The sequence below is a fragment of the Bombus bifarius genome, unplaced genomic scaffold (assembly GCF_011952205.1).
Source record: "Bombus bifarius isolate JDL3187 unplaced genomic scaffold, Bbif_JDL3187 scf7180000007966, whole genome shotgun sequence".
NCBI lineage: Eukaryota > Metazoa > Arthropoda > Insecta > Hymenoptera > Apidae > Bombus > Bombus bifarius.
In genome coordinates this window covers 4036630-4058316 of record NW_022884352.1, presented here as the reverse complement: position 1 = coordinate 4058316, position 21687 = coordinate 4036630, and the positions used below count along the sequence as shown (strand labels likewise).

General features: G+C 37.5%; 3 protein-coding genes and 1 pseudogene across 3 annotated transcripts; all 4 read left to right on the top strand.

Annotated features, from left to right (window-relative positions):
- The first annotated feature begins 3970 nt into the window (after nucleotides 1–3970).
- On the top strand, nucleotides 3971–4731 carry LOC117206409 (facilitated trehalose transporter Tret1-like). The gene has a single exon (XM_033445739.1). The coding sequence runs from the start codon at nucleotides 4006–4008 to the stop codon at nucleotides 4690–4692; it is 687 nt and encodes a 228-aa protein (XP_033301630.1). The 5' UTR covers nucleotides 3971–4005; the 3' UTR covers nucleotides 4693–4731.
- A 2713-nt stretch (nucleotides 4732–7444) lies between these two features.
- On the top strand, nucleotides 7445–11189 carry LOC117206874. The gene is made up of 3 exons (XM_033446586.1): nucleotides 7445–7462; nucleotides 8343–8484; nucleotides 9081–11189. The coding sequence occupies exons 1-3, from the start codon at nucleotides 7445–7447 to the stop codon at nucleotides 11162–11164; spliced, it is 2244 nt and encodes a 747-aa protein (XP_033302477.1). The 3' UTR covers nucleotides 11165–11189.
- A 4183-nt stretch (nucleotides 11190–15372) lies between these two features.
- On the top strand, nucleotides 15373–18763 carry LOC117206858. Its single transcript, XM_033446585.1, has 4 exons — nucleotides 15373–15390; nucleotides 16302–16428; nucleotides 17036–18500; nucleotides 18550–18763. Exons 1-4 carry the CDS (start codon nucleotides 15373–15375, stop codon nucleotides 18761–18763), a joined length of 1824 nt encoding a protein of 607 aa, XP_033302476.1.
- Nucleotides 18764–18852: 89 nt separating this feature from the next.
- On the top strand, nucleotides 18853–19499 carry LOC117206851 (annotated as a pseudogene).
- Nucleotides 19500–21687: the final 2188 nt, after the last annotated feature.

Here is a 21687-nt window from a genome sequence, read left to right as displayed (position 1 = left end):
AATATATTTCATTATTTAGAAAAGATATTTAAGAAACATATAAAAACATTAGAAATTATCATTGATTTGGAGGACACTCAAAGGAAAAGATTGTAGAAGAAAGTTTTCAAAAGCACAAATAACCATTAGCAAACGTCAGTGAAAAACTCAAGTACGTCTTCTATCTATAATAACATCAAATAACCTCAAGAATATTTTAATGCTGTTGATAGAAATATCATAAATTGTACTTCCATTAGGATAGGGGAAAGAAAATTTTTTTAATTACCTTGAAATAATGTTAATATTTAAATACTTCTTGATATCTCTTCCGTGGTTTGGAATTCGCTCAAAAGATTGATTACACTATCTAATTAGATAAGAATTATGATTTCTATTCTTAACAAAGGTATCTGTTTTCCAGGTTCCTAGGAACCCTCCTGCGTACTCGCCTGAGGGCGGAGGTTTAGATCCTGATCGATCATCTCCGCAAGGGAAATGTCCCAGTCCCTGCATCTTACAAAGCCGGCAATTTCTAGCATGTATTTCCGGTTAGTTTTCACTCTTAATATTACGTCAGGTACTTATCTGTAATTTCAATACGCAGAATGCAATTCCCTTTCACCCCTCGAATTGATGTTTCATAGTGATGTTCTTAAATTATTTCTTACTTGTATCGACTTGCGTACCATCGTTTAAAGTTGCACTTCTATTCCATCCTACATTACGATAAATTTGACATTTCGATTCAGATATTCATCGCACTGATGCTTTATTATATCATAAATCGAATGCGGACTTTTATATATTTAAGAGAAATCTGAAAGCGAAATAATGTTCATTATTACACATTAATACACCTAGGCTTATCGCAAGTCTTATACAAATTTTACTTCGTGTGGTGTTATACTTCATGCAGTAGTACTTTACTCAATGCACAAATAATGCGAATGGATTAACAGATTAATAATACAATAGTTAGGAAATAAAACTAGTGAAAAGCATTTGAGTTAACATCGCGAGGAGTCCAATTACTTATAGCCTGCGGTATGAATTAATTATAAATATATTAAGAGTATATATTAAAAATATAAATTTGCGTAAATATACGCAGTGTTCTTATAATACAATCGCACTACAATTAACATATGCTATATATAGATTTACTTGTTTCTCATTCCAGCAACCCTAACCATGGCCATGGTCGGTACAGTCTACGGATGGACAACGACTTCTCTTGTCCATCTAACAACCGGGACCGCTGACGTGCCGCTAAGGTTACGACGCGTGGAATATTCATGGGTGATTTCTATCACAGTAATTGGTTCAATCTTCGGTTCACTTCTGGCTGCCCAGTGGGCCGATCGCAGGGGTCGTAGATACTGCCTCCTTGTATGCAGCACAATATTCACCGTAGGTTGGTACATCATCTATGAAGCAACTTCCGTGCTATGGCTATACTTTGGTCGGCTGTTTCTCGGTATAGGCGTTGGTTTTGCCCGCACGATAACTCCCATGTACGTGTCAGAAATCGCCGACATCAACATCAGAGGATCCCTAGGTACTCTAATCGCACTGGCCGTATATATCGGAACACTGGTAACCTGCGCCCTAGGAACCTGGCTGACGTACAACTCACTCCTGCTGGCTCTTGCAATACTATCCTTTATATCCTTCTTCCCGAACATCTGTTTCCCCGAATCACCGTATTTCTTGGTAGCAAAAGGAATAAAGGAGGAAGCATCCAAGTCGATAGCATATTACAAAAATATCGCAGATCCTCAGAGAGTGGAAATCGAACTACGTGCTCTACGCACACAAGCCAGATACGAATTAGACCCACAATCCAGATGTGAATTAAACCAACAATCCAGAAGCGATTTACACTCACAATTCACAAACGATATACACCGGCCATCCACACGCGAAATGCACCAACCATCCACAAGCGAAATACACCGACCATCCACAAGCGAAATACACCGACCATCCACAAGCGAAATACACCGACCATCCACAAGCGAAATACGCCGACCATCCACAAGCGAATTACACCGACCATCCACAAGCGAAATACGCCGACCATCCACAAGCGAATTACACCGACCATCCACAAGCGAAATACGCCGACCATCCACAAGCGAATTACACCGACCATCCACGAGCGTAATACGCCGACCATCCACAAGCGAATTACACCGACCTTCCACGAGCGAAATACACCGACCATCCACGAGCGAAATACACCGACCATCCACAAGCGAAATACGCCGACCATCCACAAGCGAATTACACCGACCATCCACGAGCGAAATACACCGACCATCCACGAGCGAAATACACCGACCATCCACGAGCGAAATGCACCAACCATCCACAAGCGAAATTCACTCAGAACCCACAAGCGAAATACACCAGCCATCTACAAGCGAAATACGCCGACCATCCACAAGCGAATTACACCGACCATCCACAAGCGAAATACACCGAACATCCACAAGCGAATTACACCGACAATCCACAAGCGAAATACACCCAACATCCACAAGCGAAATACGCCGACCATCCACAAGCGAAATACGCCCACCATCCACAAGCAAATTACACCGACCATCCACGAGCGAAATGCACCAACCATCCACAAGCGAAATTCACTCAGAACCCACAAGCGAAATACACCAGCCATCTACAAGCGAAATACGCCGACCATCCACAAGCGAATTACACCGACCATCCACGAGCGAAATACGCCGACCATCCACAAGCGAATTACACCGACCATCCACGAGCGTAATACGCCGATCATCCACAAGCGAATTACACCGACCATCCACGAGCGAAATACACCGACCATCCACGAGCGAAATACACCGACCATCCACAAGCGAAATACGCCGACCATCCACAAGCGAATTACACCGACCATCCACGAGCGAATTACACCGACCATCCACGAGCGAAATACACCGACCATCCACGAGCGAAATACACCGACCATCCACGAGCGAAATGCACCAACCATCCACAAGCGAAATTCACTCAGAACCCACAAGCGAAATACACCAGCCATCTACAAGCGAAATACGCCGACCATCCACAAGCGAATTACACCGACCATCCACAAGCGAAATACACCGAACATCCACAAGCGAATTACACCGACAATCCACAAGCGAAATACACCCAACATCCACAAGCGAAATACGCCGACCATCCACAAGCGAAATACGCCCACCATCCACAAGCAAATTACACCGACCATCCACGAGCGAAATGCACCAACCATCCACAAGCGAAATTCACTCAGAACCCACAAGCGAAATACACCAGCCATCTACAAGCGAAATACGCCGACCATCCACAAGCGAATTACACCGACCATCCACAAGCGAAATACACCGAACATCCACAAGCGAATTACACCGACCATCCACAAGCGAAATACACCGAACATCCACAAGCGAAATACGCCGACCATCCACAAGCAAATTACACCGACCATCCACAAGCGAAATACACCGACCATCCACGAGCGAAATACACCAACCATCCACAAGCGGAAAACACTCACAATCCACAAGTGAATTACACCGACCATCCACGAGCGAAATACACCGACCATCCACAAGCCAAATACACCGACCATCCACATGCGAATTATACTCACAATCCACAAGCGAATTACACCGATCATCCACAAGCGAAATATACCGACCATCCACAAGCCAGATACACCGACAATCTACAAGACACATACAACGTCCACCCACGAGTCAAATATACCGAACATCCACAAGTCAAATATACCGACCATCCACAAGTCAATTGCACCCAGAAACCACAAGCGAAATACACCAATCATCCACAAGCGAAATACACCGACGATCCACAAGCGAAATACACCCAGGACCCACAAGCGAAATACACCCAGGAACGAGAAGCGAATTACAATCGCGATCCAGAAGCGATTTACGCACACAATTCAATGTGGATTCACAAGGGTCGACAGACTCAGATGAGACATACATGCATGGAACTGAATATACCTGTATGACCAAGCTGCAAGTAATACTACATCGAAACTACAGGAAAGCTCTGTATATCATGTTTGGCTTGACCATGGCACAACAACTTAGCGGAAACTTCATCACTACGCAGTATCTGGAAGTGTTGTTTAGGAAAATAACGATCGTTATCGATCCACACGTAGCGACGATTTTGGTCCTGTTTGTCAGCTTTGTATCTGGCAGTTTAACCTTCTTCGCAGTGCAATTCGTAGGAAGAAGAACACTTTTGCTTCTCTCTACGGGTGGGACGTGTATTACATTGACTATTTTAGCAATTTATCTAGTGTTATTTGGAAATCTGCTTCAGGCTTCCAACGTCTCTATTATTCCAGTTATCGACTTAATTATATATCAAGTAGTGTTTGAAATTGGTTTAGGTACGTTACCCAATGTCCTCCTATGCGAGTTATTTCCTACGGAACTAAAAGGCTTTGCTGGTGTCATCAATGTCACTTTCGATGGTACAATTGGTCTTATCGTGTTGGTACTGTATAAACTATTTATAGATAATTTAGGGTCGTATACGATTTACTTTATCTTCGCGACATCATGCTTCTTGGCATTCCTGATGGTGTTCATATGGGTACCGGAAACAAAAGGAAAAACATATAACGAGATTGAAGCTCTTCTAGCTGGTGAAATTTGAATTCTTTGAATGAAGAAGTTCGAACCGATGAAATGGATATTCGTAAAATATGACAGGAAAAATTGCACCGTACGTCCGTGGCACGGTGTCTACATACTCGGAATATTTTATTTCTCATTTTTATTAGTATAACGATAAAGATCTTCAATTTCATCACGATATGCAATTTCTGTAGTAACGGAGTTTTATACGTCTCTAAGTGTAATTTTAGAAATGTGTCTAACAAAGCTGATGATCATTTACAAACATAGGCATCGTATAAATTGACTTGCATTGAACTTAGAGGAACACATGTTCTCAAACTAAGCCTTTTATCCATTTGATAACACGAAAAATATCAATTAACTCGAAATTATTGAACAACAGTTTGCAAAAGTAAGAAAAGTAATATATTAAAGAATGACAAGGTGACATAATACTGATCAGAACAATTTTTATTATCACAGCTATTACCTATGCTGTTATTTTTTGTGTTGCAATATATAACATATGTATAAAACATATACATATGCTAATATTGTCACAATAAACAGCAGGTATGTTGAAGAAGGCAGTATTTATAGAGAAAATAATAGAATATAATTAACATAACACATTGATAATAACTACTTATATTACATTGTGGTTGTCGCTGATAAGCATATGTATATGCATATGCAATTATATATGTTTAAGACATGGACTCTTCGGTGTTATATTATAGTTATTACTGAAAAATATTTGAATATGTCAGTTCGAATATTACAGTAATTACTGTATTATAACATAGTGATAAATACCTAACCTTGTCCAATAGAAATTCCATCGAACTGTTGAATGTTATCTTCAGTAAATAATGGCAATAATAATAGTGCTCATTTCAGAAATTTATAATATTTCCTACTTTTAATATACGATAATTGACGCGAAAAATTAAATATCGACAATTTTATAAATTTTTGTCTATCAACAAATATGTATTTATTGTATATCTTTTAAACAAATATCTTCCTTATTAAAAAGCTACAAGAAACATGGAAACATTGCTATCTATGTATAAAATCACAAACAAGATATTGAATGTTCTATTTTATTTGAGTTATATTATAGACGAATTTATTACAGACACCCCTAGTGAAAATTAATTACAGGAGTCCGAATGAAGACAACTAAACTGTAATACCAAATACCGCTAAGGTCCTGAACCTGCGTCATACTAGATCGGTTACGTCGAGAACGATTTTAACATGGTAAGAAAACCTTGGAGTTCACTGGGTAAAGTACACTGAATAGCAACTTTCATCTTTCACGGTAACATCCCCCTCCTGTTTCAAAAATATTACTCATTTTGTATAAAAGAATTCGGACAAATTCTTTCTTGCAATTTATTTGCAAAATATTAGTTCTTTGATCGTTATGAAAAACAAACAACAAAAATATCTTTAAGAACGATCGAAGCGGAAATTTAAAACTGATAGTAAAGATCCAGTTAAACCTGAAACTAAATTACAGTTATATTATAATTCTTTGTGAGATGGTAATTCGTATATGTATCGATATTTCACACATTCACCATTATAAAAACGCGACTAGACGTGTCATATGGGGCTCTGTGTTTCGTGTTCTGAAATACCGACATGGAAAAATAACAGTGTTTTTCATGCTCCCTAAAATTCATAACGCTGCGCCGCGACGATTGTAATTATCTGAAAAGGCTACTCGCTAATGAAAACAAAAAAAAATGATAATAAAGAGGAAACTTCCGCAAGTAAAGGTTGGATATTTTAATAATAAAAAGTAATCCATGCACTCAAATCCACCGAATGACAAAATCCGCAATCACTTAGTTGCAAACTCAATAGCTCGAAGCCAATGTTTACAAGAGTCCGGTGATTCTTTGAGTCGTGAGCCTGAACGCAATCTTATTCGATATAATTGGGACGAGTGCACCAGGAATCGAGCAGTACTGTACACATTCACAGAAATTATAGATACGATGCAAGTGTACCGCGTGCACGGAGATGCAGATGCATGGAGGGAAAATAATTTGGGCGAAGCGTTTCTCTACTGAGGAAATTTCAAACGAAGAAGTGTTTCGACGCGTGAGAGATCGTAGAAAATACGACAGTTTCAGTAGGAATCGTCGAAATTGAGCGAAAGTAAAGAGAAAAAGAATTTCCGCGATAAAGGAATCTATGCTTCAAGAAATTGCAGATAATTCAAATGCTGCATTATGATCGCAACGTAGTTGATGTAGCAACATAGAACAAAAATGACTAATAGTCGAAGCTGTGCAATTATTTTCGCTCATTTCAATTTTTATATTATAGGAAATATGTACTATATAATAGTTGGCATTCGACTGTTATAACATTACAATTAGGATATTTCCTAGATATAATAAGTACAAAAATATTATTGTTCCTATGTCGGAATATTTAAAATTAATTCGTTACATTTAAACATATAACAAGGAGAATTAGAAGTGTTTATGTGTTGAAATAATGTCGACTGTATGTAAAGGGGAAGTAGCCCCAGAAGTACCCAGTATAGTTGTGGTAGTCGTGTAAATCGAACAAGTCAATACGAAATCCGCAAATCGCGAGATTCAGTGTAAAGATTTCTTACAGTTGTTCTTTTTTTGCGATAGATAACTACCCAAGACCATTCGTGCATTTTTTAAATAATTATAAGTGAATTGGATTCTACGAATTGAATTATTGAAAATCTATCGTGATTATATAATTGCGTAAAAGTACTTATTTTTGGCAACATGTCCCAGCGTAGGATGGTAAGCAGTTAATATGATTATACAATATGTATTTTTGAAATAAACCATTAGAAATTAAATATCGCAGAGTAACAAATTCTAATTGAATGAGAATATAGAAAAAGCGTCCGTTTGAGATACCTATTTTCAGCGAATTTAACTATTATTCTTTTATTTCCAAATAACAGAGACGAATCCATAGCAATTAAAGTTTTGATTCCTACGTCTCGATTTAAAGTTTTCGCACATAATGAAATGTATTAGCATATCTTGTCGATAATACCAAAGAACCGTCTGAATCTTCGAGTATGATTCGATATTTAAAAGTCACAATAATCTTAAATTTTTGACCTTGCGTCTTGATCGATCGTGATCGTTTAAAATTTTGAATCTTTCAGCTTGAATCAAATTGTCACGACCCACCAAAACATAAAGTTCAAAGCTTAAAACTGTTACGTCTTATAAATATCGAATCATACTCGAAGGTTCAAACGGGTTTTCGGTATTATCTATACGACATGTTAATATATTTCATTATTTAGAAAAGACATTTAAGAAACATATAAAAACCTCTCAAATTATCATTGATTTGGAGGACACTCAAAGGAAATGATTTTAGAAGATGTCAAAAACGTAAATAACCTTTAGCAAACGCCAGTGAATAACTCAAGTACGTCTTCTATCTATAATAACATCAAATAACATCAAGCATATTTTAATGCTGTTGATAGAAATACCATAAATTGTATTTCTATTAAGATAGGAGAAAGAATAAATGTTGATGTAAGGTTAATATTTAAAAACTTCTTGATATCTTTTCCGTGGTTTGGTATTCGCTCATAAGTTTAATTACACTATCTATCTAATTAGAATAGAATTATGATTTCTATTCTTAACAAAGGTATCTGTTTTCCAGGGTCCCAGGATCTCTCCTGTGCACTCGCCTGAGGGCGGAGGTTCAAATCGTGTCGGTTTATTTTCGCTATGGAAATGTCCTAGTATCTGCGACGCACAAGGCCGGCGATTTCTGGCATGTATTTCCGGTTAGTTTTCACTCTTGAAAATACGTCAAGTACTTATCTGTAATTTTAATACGCAGAATGCAATTTCCTTTCCTCCCCTCGATAGTGATGTTCCTAAATTATTTCTCACTTCTATTTACTTGCGTACCATCGTTTAAAGTTGCATTTCTATTCCATCCTACATTACGATAAATTTAACATTTCGATTCAGATATTCATCGCACTGATGCTTTGTTATATCATAAACCGAATGCGGACTTTTATATATTTATGAGAAATCTGAAAGCAATGTTCATTATTACACATTAGTATACCTAGACCTATCGCAATTCTTTAACAAATTTTACTTCACGTAGTATTTTACTTAATGCACTTATAATGCGAATTGATTAACAGATAAATAATAAAATAGCTAAGAAATAAAACTAGCGGAAATCATTCGTGCTAACATCGCGCAGAGTTCATTTACTTATAGCCTGCGGTATGTATTGATTATAAATATATTAACAGTATAAGTTAAAAGTACAAATTTCCATAAATATATGCAGTGTAATTTTAAAACGACCGCACTACAATTAACATGTGCTATATATAGCATTACTTGTTTCTCATTCCAGCAACCCTAACCATGGCCATGGTCGGTACAGTCTACGGATGGACAAACACTTCATTTGTCCCTCTAACAAGTGGAATCGGCGACGTGCCGCTAAGGTTAACACACGACGAATATTCATGGAGCGTTTCTTTGACAGTACTTAGTTCAATGATCGGTTCACTTCTGGCTGCGCAGTTGGCCGATCGCATCGGTCGTAAATATTGCCTCATTGCATGCAGCTTAGTGTTCGCTATTGGCTGGCTCTACATGTACTCCGCAAATTCTGTGCCAGAGCTATACATTGCCAGAGGGATACTCGGTATAGGCGTCGGTATTGCCCGCACGATAAATCCCATGTTCGTGTCAGAAGTCGCCGACATCAAACAAAGAGGACACTTGAGTACTCTAATCGCAGCGAACGTATATTTCGGGTCACTACTAACCTACGTTACTGGACCCTCGCTGACGTACACGTCACACCTGCTGGCTCTTGCAGGAATATCCGCTATATCCATCTTGCCGCTCATGTGCTTACGCGAAACTCCGTATTTCTTGGTGGCAAAAGGTAAAAAGGAACGAGCCTGCAGGTCGATAGCATATTACAAAGGCATCGAAGATCCTGACCAAGTAAAAGTCGAACTACGTGCTCTGCGCGCAGAAGCCAGATACGGAATACACCAAGAATCCAGGAGAGATTTAACCCCACCGTACAGTATCAATTTGCCCTCACCATCAAGTAGAGATTTACCCCCACCGTACAATATCCTTTTCCCCCCACTATCAATTAGAGATTTACCCCCACCGTACAGAAGCATTTCACCCTCACGATCTATACGTGAAACACACTTAGAGCCCATACGGGAAGTAGTAGGCCCAGAAGCCACGCCCGATTTAGACTTACCATCCAGTAGCGACTCACACTCACAATCCATACCCTCAGTACACTCAAAATTCAAATGCGAAGTACGTACACAAGCCACGGGCGAATTACGCGTAGAATACTCGCGCGTCTCGCACGGACTACCACTCCAAACCACGCGCGAATTACACTCACAGTCCGCAAGCGACTTGCACCGACCATCCACTAGCCAAATACACCGGCCCCCGACAAGCCAAATACACCCAGACCCCACATGCGAAATACACCAAGCATCCACTAGCCGAATACACCGTCCCCCGACAAGCCAAATACACCCAGACCCCACATGCGAAGTACACCAAGCATCCACAAGCCAAATACACCGACCATCCACCAGCCAAATACTCCCGGAAAGGAGAAGCGAATTACACTCACAAGCCAGAAGCGATTTACACATACCAACCAGAGTGGATTCACGAGCATCAACGGACATGTCTGAGCCATACATGGATTTAACTAAATATACCTGTTTAGAAAAGCTGCGAGCAATACTACAACGAAGCAACAAGAGAGCTCTGTTTATCGTGCTTGGCTTGATCATGACACAACATCTTAGCGCAAAATTGACCGCTACGCAGTACCTGCAAGATTTCATTAACAGAAAAAGGGCCTCCATCGGTGGATACAACGCGTTGATTTGTGTCGATGTTATCTGCCTTGTATCTAGCTATTTAACCGCGTTCACAGTGAATTGCTGTGGAGGAAGAATACTTTTGATTCTGTCTACGTTTTGGACGTCTTATGTATCGTTTGTTTTATCATTTCATTTTTTCAAACATGAACATAAGTCTGACGATTTCAACAACCCTACATATTCCCTTGTCCATTTAATTTTGTATCAAGTAGTGTTTCAAATTGGTTTAGGTACGTTACCCAATGTTTTCCTATGCGATTTATTTCCTACGAAACTAAAAGGCATTGTTGGTGCCATCGTTGTGATTTTCGATGGTATAATTGGTTTTACCGCGTCGAAACTGAATCAAGTGATTGCCGATAATATAGGATCGTCTGTAAATTACAAGATCTACACGACATCATGCTGTGTGGCATTTCTGATGACGATCTTATGGGTACCGGAAACAAGAGGAAAAACATATAGAGAGATTGAAGCGCTTCTAGTTGGTGAAAATGTGAATTCATCGAGTGAAGAAGATAGCACCGATGAAATGGATGGTCGTAGAATATGACAAGAAAAAACTGAACCGTACGTTCGTGGCACGGTGTCTACTTACTCGGAATATTATATTTCTCATTTTTATTCCTATAACGATAAAGATCTACAATTTTATCACGATATGCAATTTTTGTAGTAACGGAGTTCTATTCGTTTGTACGTGTAATTTTAGAATTGTGTCTAACAAAGGTAGTGGTCATTTACAAACATATGTATTGCATAAATTGACTTGCATTGAACTCAGAGGAATACATGTTCTCGAACTAAACTTTTTATCCATTTCATAACACGAACAATGTAACAATACCAATTAACTCGAGATAATTGAACAAAAGTTAGCAAGAGTAAGAAAAGTAATATATTAAAAAATGACAAGGTGACATAATACTGACAAGAACAGTTTTCTATATCTCAGCTGTTACCTATGCTGTTATTTTTTGTGTTGCAATATATAACATATGTATATCACATATACATATGCTAATATTGTCACAATAAACAGCAGGTATGCTGAAAAAGTCAGTATTTATGGCGAAATTAATATAATATAATTAACATAATACATTGATAATAAGTACTAATATTACATTGAGCTTGTCTCTGATAAGCATATGTATATACATGTACAATTATATATGTTTAAGACATGGACTCTTCGGTGTTATATTATAGTTATTACTGAAAAATATTTGAATATGTCAGTTTGAATATTATAGTAATTACTGTATCATAACACAGCGATGAACATCTAGCCTTGTCCAGCAGAAATTCTATCGAACTGATGAATGTTATCTTCGGTAAATTATGGCTATAATAATAGTGTTCAGTTTAGAAATTTATAATATTTCCTACTTTTAATATCCGACAATTTACGCGAAAAATTAAATATCGATAATTTTATAAATTTTTGTCTATCAACAATTATGTATTTATTGTATATCTTTTAAACATATATCTTCCTTACTAAAAAGCTACAAGAAACATGGAAACATTATTATCTATATATAAAATCACAAACAAGATATTGAATGTTCTATATTATTTCAGTTATATTATAGACGAATTTATTACAGACACCCCTAGTGGAATTTAATTATAGGAGTCCGAATGAAGATGGGTCAACTGTAATACCAAATACTGCTAAGATCCTAGCCCAACATCATGGTAAATCGGTTACGTCGAGAACGATATTAAAATGGTAAGAAAACCACCGAGATCACTGGGTAAAGTACTCTGAATAGCAACTTTCTCTTCTACGATAACATCACCCCTTCTTTTTCCCAAAATATTAATCATTTTGTATAAAAGAATTCGGACAAATTCTTTCTTGCCATTTATTTGCAAAATATTAGTTCTTTGATCGTTATGGAAAACAAACAAAAACATCTTTAAGAACGATCGAAGCGGAAATTTAAAACTGAAAGTAAAGATCGAGTTAAACCTAAAACTAAATAACAGTTATATTATAATTCTCTGTCAGATGGTAATTTGTATATGTATCGATATTTCACACAGTCGCTACTATAAAAACGCGGCTAGACCTGACATTATATGGGACTCTGTGTCGCGTGTTCTGAAATACCGATATCGAAATATATCAATGTTTTTCACGCTCTCTGCAATTCATAACGCTGCGTCGGGATTGTAATTATCTCAAGAGATACTCGCTAAATTTCCATTATATGATCGTTTGAATGTGCTCCGTTTTATATACTTGGAATTAAGTTATGGAACTTTGTAACCGGTTATATAATATTCTGATGGATTGTAAAATTTAAAAATTTTAAAAATTACAATAATAAATTAATTCTCCTGATAATTAATGTAAAACAATAACATCAATTCCTAACTTTTAAATCAATGATTTAATTATATAATTGCATGGTATACTCGCTCGCGCGTATACTGGGTGCATGCAGGTAAACGTACACTGGACAGCTCTTTCAATTTGTAATTTCACCTCTGCCTTGGTGACTGCTCGATGACTGCTCGACGTTTACATCGAATCACGGGAGTTGTCGTCGCGCCGTTGATGGTTGCGAATCTGTTGGGAATTCAGTCGTGGATATGCAGTCCTGTCCGATTGGTACTTCGGTACTGGGTCAGGGACCAGCAATTTCCGTCCTCCGTAATTTTGTTCGGGGGGCGCGGAGGTGGACGTCGCTCGTTCACTTGGGGCCGTGCATTCATAATTCTGTTCGGTGGTCCCAGCCCGGCAGGCCCATGCTTAAGCATAGTCAGAACTCGGCATTCTTGCCAATAGGTTGAAGATCAAGATCGATGTGTAATGTTAAATAACTCATGGGCGGGTCTCGTGCGTAGTTACCTCCTCGTGATAAGACCTGGTAATTGGCATTGTTTGCCAAAAATTAATCAGTTGATTAATCTATGGAAAAACTATACCAAGCCAATACCTACGCTGATACAATACAGTTTGGATCACCAAAAGTCACGAAGTATTTTGGATGATCAAGACTGGACGTGGGCCATCGTGGGCCACCGTGGGATATCATGGGAAGCCGTGGAGCAGCATGGAATACCGTGGGACACCATGGGAAACCGTTGTACCCCGTGAGACTCCGTGGGACAAAAGCCACGAAGAGAATTTACCGTGGGGCAGAGTAGGATATCCTAAGAATATCGTGGGATGTCCTGGGACGTCGAGGTACACTGTGGGACATCGAGGTACATCGTCTGTTCGTTATCGATAAATTATCGAACCGGTTTCATGAGTCCTGATGGTAAATAAGATTACCTATACTTGGCAATACATAATTTATTATTGGTTTGAGAATACAAGGATGGAAATAGGAAAGATTTAAAAATTCACATTTTTGTTTCAGATATATGAAATTGCAATTTCATATAGAACTGATTAAACGATTCACTTAATTCTTATTACAGTACTTTACTATACAGTAATTTATTATTTTCATAGTGTGTGATGTTTACTGAAATATTGTAGCAAGATAGAATTATATTTCGCTGCGAGTATTCGATATCCAGTTTTATATTTTATTTATAATTTCGTACAAGATTGTAGTCTTAATTCAAACAAGTATTAAACTGAAATATTAACTTCGCATGCGACACGAAAATGGTATGGAGAGGTCATCCGACCCGCAAAATGTGACAGTCGGACAAGCATTGAATGTCACGTCGATTCCTCTTCCTCGTCTGTGGTAAAATTATTTTAAAAATAGGAAAGACGCGCCTCATAAAGAATTATACTGCTTATCTACTTACACTACATTATCTACTTAAACATTACTGTTAATTACGCATGTATAAATAAATTAAATATTGAAGTACTTATTAGGAACGGATTAATGCTTCTAGGAAGCATTGCTTTTTAGCAGTAAAGCTACTCTACATAACCACTCACCAGACTTACAAACGTTCCATCTAGATCCTGTCCCATCAAATTTGAAAAACTCTACCTGATAGAACATCTAATTTAATTTCAATACTATAATTAGAAACCTAAAGGTGTTTTCTAAGCCCTGCCTAATACATACAAATCCGAACATAGCAAAGGCACAGAGTGGCTTCATAATTCTTACCGATAAAGAATATAAAGAGTCCCTTCAACCTAGCTATAAAAAATGTAAAGGTTTCCTTATAAACCCAAATGCTATAATATTATAGTATTGTAATGTTATAAATTCAAATGCTGCATTGTGATCGCAACGTAGCCGATGTTGTAACATAGAACAAAAATAACTAATAGACGAAGATGTGTAATTATTTTTGCTCATTTTAATTTTTATATTATAGGAAATACGTATCATATAATAGTTGGCGTTCGACTGTTCTAACATTATAATTAAGATATTTCCTAGATATAATATGTACAAAAACATTATTGTTCCTATCTCGGAATATTTAAAATTAATTCGTTACATTTAAACATATATAACAAGGAGAATTAGAAGTGTTTATGTGTTGAAATAATGTCGACTGTATGTAAAGGGGAAGTAGCCCCAGAAGTACCCAGTATAGTTGTGGCAGTCGTGTAAATCGATCAAGTCAATACGAAATCCGCAAATCGCGAGATTCAGTGTAAAGATTTCTTACAGTTGTTCTTTTTTGCGATAGATAACTACCCCAGGACATTCGTGCATTTTTTAAATAATTATGAGTGAAGTGAATCCTACAAATTGAATTATTGAAAATCTATCGTGATTATATAATTGCGTAAAAGTACTTATTTTTGGCAGCATGTCCGAGAGTACAACGGTAAGCATTTAATATGATTATATGATAAATATTTTTGAAATAAACGGCTAGAAATTAAATATCGCCGAATAACAAATCCTAAATTCTAATTCAACGAGAATATAAAAAATAGCGTCTGTTTGAGGTACCTATTTTCAGCGAATTTAACTATTATTCTTTTATTTCCAAATAGAGATTGGAATCCATAGCATTTAAAGTTTTGATTCCTACGTCTCTATTTAAAGTTTTGGCACATAATGAAATGTATTAACATATCGTGTCGATAATACCAAAAAACCGTCTGAACCTTCGAGTATGATTCGATATTTAAAAGTCACAATAATCTCACATCTTTGACCCTGTGTCTTAATCGATCGCGATCATTTAAAATTTTCAATCTTTCACCCTGATTTAAACCGTCACGACCCACCAACACATAAAGCTCACAGCTTAAAACCGTAGCGTCCTATAAACATCGAATCACATTCGAAGGTTCAAACTGTTCTTCGGTATTATCTCTACGACATGTTAATATATTTCATTATTTAGAAAAGATATTTAAGAAACGTATAAAAACATTACAAATTATCATTGATTTGGAGGACACTCAAAGGAAAAGATTGTAGAAGAAAGTTTTCAAAAGCACAAATAACCATTAGCAAACGTCAGTGAAAAACTCAAGTACGTCTTCTATCTAGAATAACATCAAATAACATCAACAATATTTTAATGCTGTTGATAGAAATATCATAAATTGTACTTCCATTAGGATAGGGGAAAGAAAATTTTTTAATTACCTTGAAATAATGTTAATATTTAAATACATCTCGATATCTTTTCCGTGGTTTGGAATTCGCTCAAAAGATTGATTACACTATCTACTTAGAAAAAAATTATGATTTCTATTCTTAACAAAGGTATCTGTTTTCCAGGTTCCTAGGAACTCTCCTGGTTACTCGCCTGAGGGCGGAGGTTTAGATCCTGATCGATCATCTCCGCAAGGGAAATGTCCTAGTCCCTGCATCTTACAAAGCCGGCAATTTCTAGCATGTATTTCCGGTTAGTTTTCACTCTTGAAAATACGTCAAGTACTTATCCGTTATTTTAATACGCAGAATGCAATTTCCTTTCAACCCTCGAATTGAAGTTTCATAGTGATGTTCCTAAATTATTTTTTACTTGTATCGACTTGCGTACCATCGTTTAAAGTTGCATTTCTATTCCATCCTACATTACGATAAATTTAACATTTCGATTCAGATATTCATCGCACTGATGCTTTGTTATATCATAAACCGAATGCGGACTTTTATATATTTATGAGAAATCTGAAAGCAATGTTCATTATTACACATTAGTATACCTAGACCTATCGCAATTCTTTAACAAATTTTACTTCACATAGTATTTTACTTAATGCACTTATAATGCGAATTGATTAACAGATAAATATTAAAATAGCTAAGAAATAAAACTAGCGGAAAGCATTCGTGCTAACATCGCGCAGAGTTCATTTACTTATAGCCTCCGGTATGTATTGATTATAAATATATTAACAGTATAAGTTAAAAGTACAAATTTCCAAACATATATGCAGTGTAATTATGAAACGACCGCACTACAATTAACATATGCTATATATAGCAATAACTGTTTCTCATTCCAGGAACGATAACCATGTGCTTGGTCGGTACAGTCTACGGATGGACAAACTCTTCATTTGTCCCTCTAACAAGTGGAATCGGCGACGTGCCGCTAAGGTTAACACACGACGAATATTCATGGAGCGTTTCTTTGACAGTACTTAGTTCAATGATCGGTTCACTTCTGGCTGTGCAGTTGGCCGATCGCATCGGTCGTAAATACTGCCTTGTTGCATGCAGCATAATGTTCACCATAGGCTGGCTCGACATGTACTTCGCAACTTCTGTGCGAACGCTATACTTTGCCCGGGGGATTCTCGGTATAGGCATCGGTATAGCTCGCACGATAAATCCCATGTTCGTGTCAGAAGTCGCCGACATCAAACGCAGAGGACAATTGAGTACTCTGATCGCAGCGAACGTACATTTCGGGTCACTACTAACCTACGTTACTGGCTCGCTGACGTACACGTCACACCTGCTGGCTCTTGCAGGAATATCCGCTATATCAATCTTGCTGCTCATGTGCTTACGCGAAACTCCGTATTTCTTGGTGGCAAAAGGTAAAAGGGAGCAAGCATGCAAGTCGATAGCATATTACAAAGGCATCGAAGATCCTGACCAAGTGAATGTCGTACTACGTGACCTACGCGCAGAAGCCAGATACGGATTAGACCTACGATCCAGGAGAGACTTACCCCCACCGTACAGTACCCTTTTCCCCCTACAATCAACTAGAGATTTACCCCCACCGTACAGAAGCAATTTACCCTCACAATCTATACGCGAAACACACTCAGACCCCACACGGGAAGTAGTAGGCACAGAAGCCACGTCCGATTTAAACTTACCATCCAGTAGCGACTCACACTCACAATCCATAACCTCAGTACACTCAAAATTCAAATGCGAAGTACGTAAACAAGCCACGGGCGAATTACGCGTAGAATACTCGCGCGTCTCGCACGGACAACAACTCCAAACCACGCGCGAATTACACTCACAATCCGCAAGCGACCTGCACCGGCCCCCGACAAGCCAAATACACCCAGACCCCACATGCGAAATACACCAAGCATCCACAAGCGAAAAGCATCCAGAAGCAACAAGCGAAATACACCCAGAAACTACAAGCGAAATACTTCCGGAAACCACAAACGATATACACCGACCATCCACAAGCCAAATAAACCGACCAACCACAAGCGAAATACCTCCAGAAATCACAAGAGAAATACACCCAGAAGCAACAGGCGAAATACACCCAGAAACCATAAGCGGAAAACACCAAGAAGCAACAAGCGAAACACACCCAGAAACCACAAGCGAAATACACCCAGAAACCACAAGCGAAATACACCCAGAAACCACAAGCGAAATACATCCAGAAGCAACAAGCGAAATACACCCAGAAACCACAAACGAAATACACCGACCATCCACAAGCCAAATACACCGACCATCCACAAGCGAAATACCTCCAGAAATCACAAGAGAAATACACCCAGAAGCAACAAACGAAACGCACCCAGAAACCACAAGCGAAATACACCCAGAAACCACAAGCGAAATACACCCAGAAACCACAAACGAAATACACCGACCATCCACAAGCCAAACACACCGACCATCCATCAGCCAAATACTCCCAGAAACGAGAAGCGAATTACACTCACAAGCCAGAAGCGATTTACACACACCAACCAGAGTGGATTCACGAGCATCAACGGCCATGTCTGAGCCATACATAGATGTAACTAAATATACCTGTTTAGAAAAGCTGCGAGCAATACTACGACGAAGCAACAAGACAGCTCTGTTTATCATGCTTGGCTTGATCATGACACAACATCTTAGCGGTAACGTCACCGCTACGCAGCACCTGCGAGATTTCATTAGCAGAAAAGCGACCTCTATGGGTCTAAACGACATATTGATTTGTGTCGAGCTTATCCGCCTTTTATCTAGCTATTTAACCGCGTTTATAGTGGATAGTTGTGGAAGAAAAAAACATGTGACTCTGACTACGGCTGGGACGGGGTATATATCGATTATTTTATCAATGACTTTTCTCGCACCTGATGATATGTCTGACAAATCCTTCGTGTCTTTTCTTCCCCTTATCTTTTTAATTCCGCATCTAGTAGTGTTTCACATTGGTTTAGGTACGTTACTCAATGTTTTCCTATGTGACTTATTTCCTACGAAACTGATAGGCTTTGTTGGTGCCATCGTTGTGATTTTCGATGGTATAATTGGTTTTACCGTGTCGAAAGTGACTCAAGTGATTGCCGATAATATAGGAGCGTTTGGGAATTACGCGTTCTTCGCGACATCATGCTGTATGGTATTTCTGATGACGACCTTATGGTTACCGGAAACAAGAGGAAAAACATATAACGAGATTGAAGCGCTTCTAGCTAGTGAAATTTGGATTCATTGAATGAAGAAGTTCGAACCGATGAAATGGATATTCGTAAAATATGACAGGAAAAATTGCACCGTACGTCCGTGGCACGGTGTCTACATACTCGGAATATTTTATTTCTCATTTTTATTAGTATAACGATAAAGATCTACAATTTTATCACGATATGCAATTTCTGTAGTAACGGAGTTCTATTCGTTTGTACGTGTAATTTTAGAATTGTGTCTAACAAAGGTAGTGGTCATTTACAAACATATGTATTGCATAAATTGACTTGCATTGAACTCAGAGGAATACATGTTCTCGAACTAAACTTTTTATCCATTTCATAACACGAACAATGTAACAATACCAATTAACTCGAGATAATTGAACAAAAGTTAGCAAGAGTAAGAAAAGTAATATATTAAAAAATGACAAGGTGACATAATACTGACAAGAACAGTTTTCTATATCTCAGCTGTTACCTATGCTGTTATTTTTTGTGTTGCAATATATAACATATGTATATCACATATACATATGCTAATATTGTCACAATAAACAGCAGGTATGCTGAAAAAGTCAGTATTTATGGCGAAATTAATATAATATAATTAACATAATACATTGATAATAAGTAGTAATATTACATTGAGCTTGTCTCTGATAAGCATATGTACATACATGTACAATTATATATGTTTAATACATGGACTCTTCGGTGTTATATTATAGTTATTACTGAAAAATATTTGAATATGTCAGTTTGAATATTATAGTAATTACTGTATCATAACACAGCGATGAACATCTAGCCTTGTCCAGCAGAAATTCTATCGGACTGATGAATGTTATCTTCGGTAAATTATGGCTATAATAATAGTGTTCAGTTTAGAAATTTATAATATTTCCTACTTTTAATATACGATAATTTACGCGAAAAATGTAGTATCGACAATTTTATAAATTTTTGTCTATCAACAATTATGTATTTATTGTATATCTTTTAAACAAATATCTTCCTTATTAAAAAGCTACAAGAAACATGGAAACATTACTATCTATATATAAAATCACAAACAAGATATTGAATGTTCTATTTTATTTGAGTTATATTATAGACGAATTTATTACAGACACCCCTAGTGGAAATTAATTACAGGAGTCCGAATGAAGACGATTCAACTGTAATACCAAATACCGCTAAGGTCCTAAACCTGCGTCATGCTAGATCGGTTAAGTCGAGAACGATATTAACATGGTAAGAAAACCACCGAGTTCACTGGGTAAATTACTCGGAATACCAACTTTCTCTTCTACGGTAACATCACCCCCTCTTTTTCCCCAAAAAATTACTGATTTTGCATAAAAGAATTCGGACAAATCCTTTTTTGCCATTCATTTGAAAAATATTAGTTCCTTGATCGTTATGGAAAACAAACAACAAAAACATCTTGAAGAACGATCGAAGCGGAAATTTAAAACTGAAAGTAAAGATCGAGTTAAACCTAAAACTAAATTACAGTTATATTATAATTCTCTGTGAGATGGTAATTTGTATATGTATCGATATTTCACACATTCCTTATTATAAAAACGCGACTAGACGTGACAATACATGGGACTTTGTGTCCCGTGAAATACCGACATCGAAAAATATCAGTGTTTTTCATGCTCCCTACGATTCATAACGCTGCGTCGCGACGATTCTAATTATCTGAAAAGGGTACTCGCTAATGAAAATGAAGAGGAAACTTCCGCAAGTAAAGGTTGGATATTTTAATAATAAAAAATAATCTATGCTCTCAAATCCACCGAATGACAAAATTCGCAATCACTTAGTTGCAAACTAAGTCAATGTATACAAGAGTGCGGTGATTCTTTGAGTCGTGAGCCTGAACGCAATATTATTCGATATAATTCAGACGAGTGCACAAGGAATCGAGCAATACTGTATACATTCACAAAAATTATAGATACGATGCAAGTGTACCGTGTGCACGGAGATGCAGATGCATGGAGGGAAAATGATTTGGGCGAAGCATTTCTCTACTGAGGAAATTTCAAACGAAGAAGTGTTTCGACACGTGAGAGATCGTAGAAAATACGACAGTTGCAGTGAGAAACATCGAAATAGAGCGAAAGTAACGAGAAAAAGAGTTGCCGCGATAAAGGAAGCTACGCTCCAAGAAATTCAAGATAATTCAAATGCTAGATTATTATCGCAACGTAGACGATGCAGCAACATAGAACAAAAATAATTAA

Coding starts and splice junctions, on each gene's coding strand:
- LOC117206409 (XM_033445739.1), top strand. CDS start 4,006: ATGCATGGAACTGAATATACCTGTATGACCAAGCTGCAAGTAATACTA.
- LOC117206874 (XM_033446586.1), top strand. Junction 8,485..9,080: donor ATTTCTGGCATGTATTTCCG/GTTAGTTTTCAC, acceptor TTCTCATTCCAG/CAACCCTAACCATGGCCATG.
- LOC117206858 (XM_033446585.1), top strand. Junction 16,429..17,035: donor ATTTCTAGCATGTATTTCCG/GTTAGTTTTCAC, acceptor TTCTCATTCCAG/GAACGATAACCATGTGCTTG. Junction 18,501..18,549: donor AGCGAAATACCTCCAGAAAT/CACAAGAGAAAT, acceptor CACCCAGAAACC/ACAAGCGAAATACACCCAGA.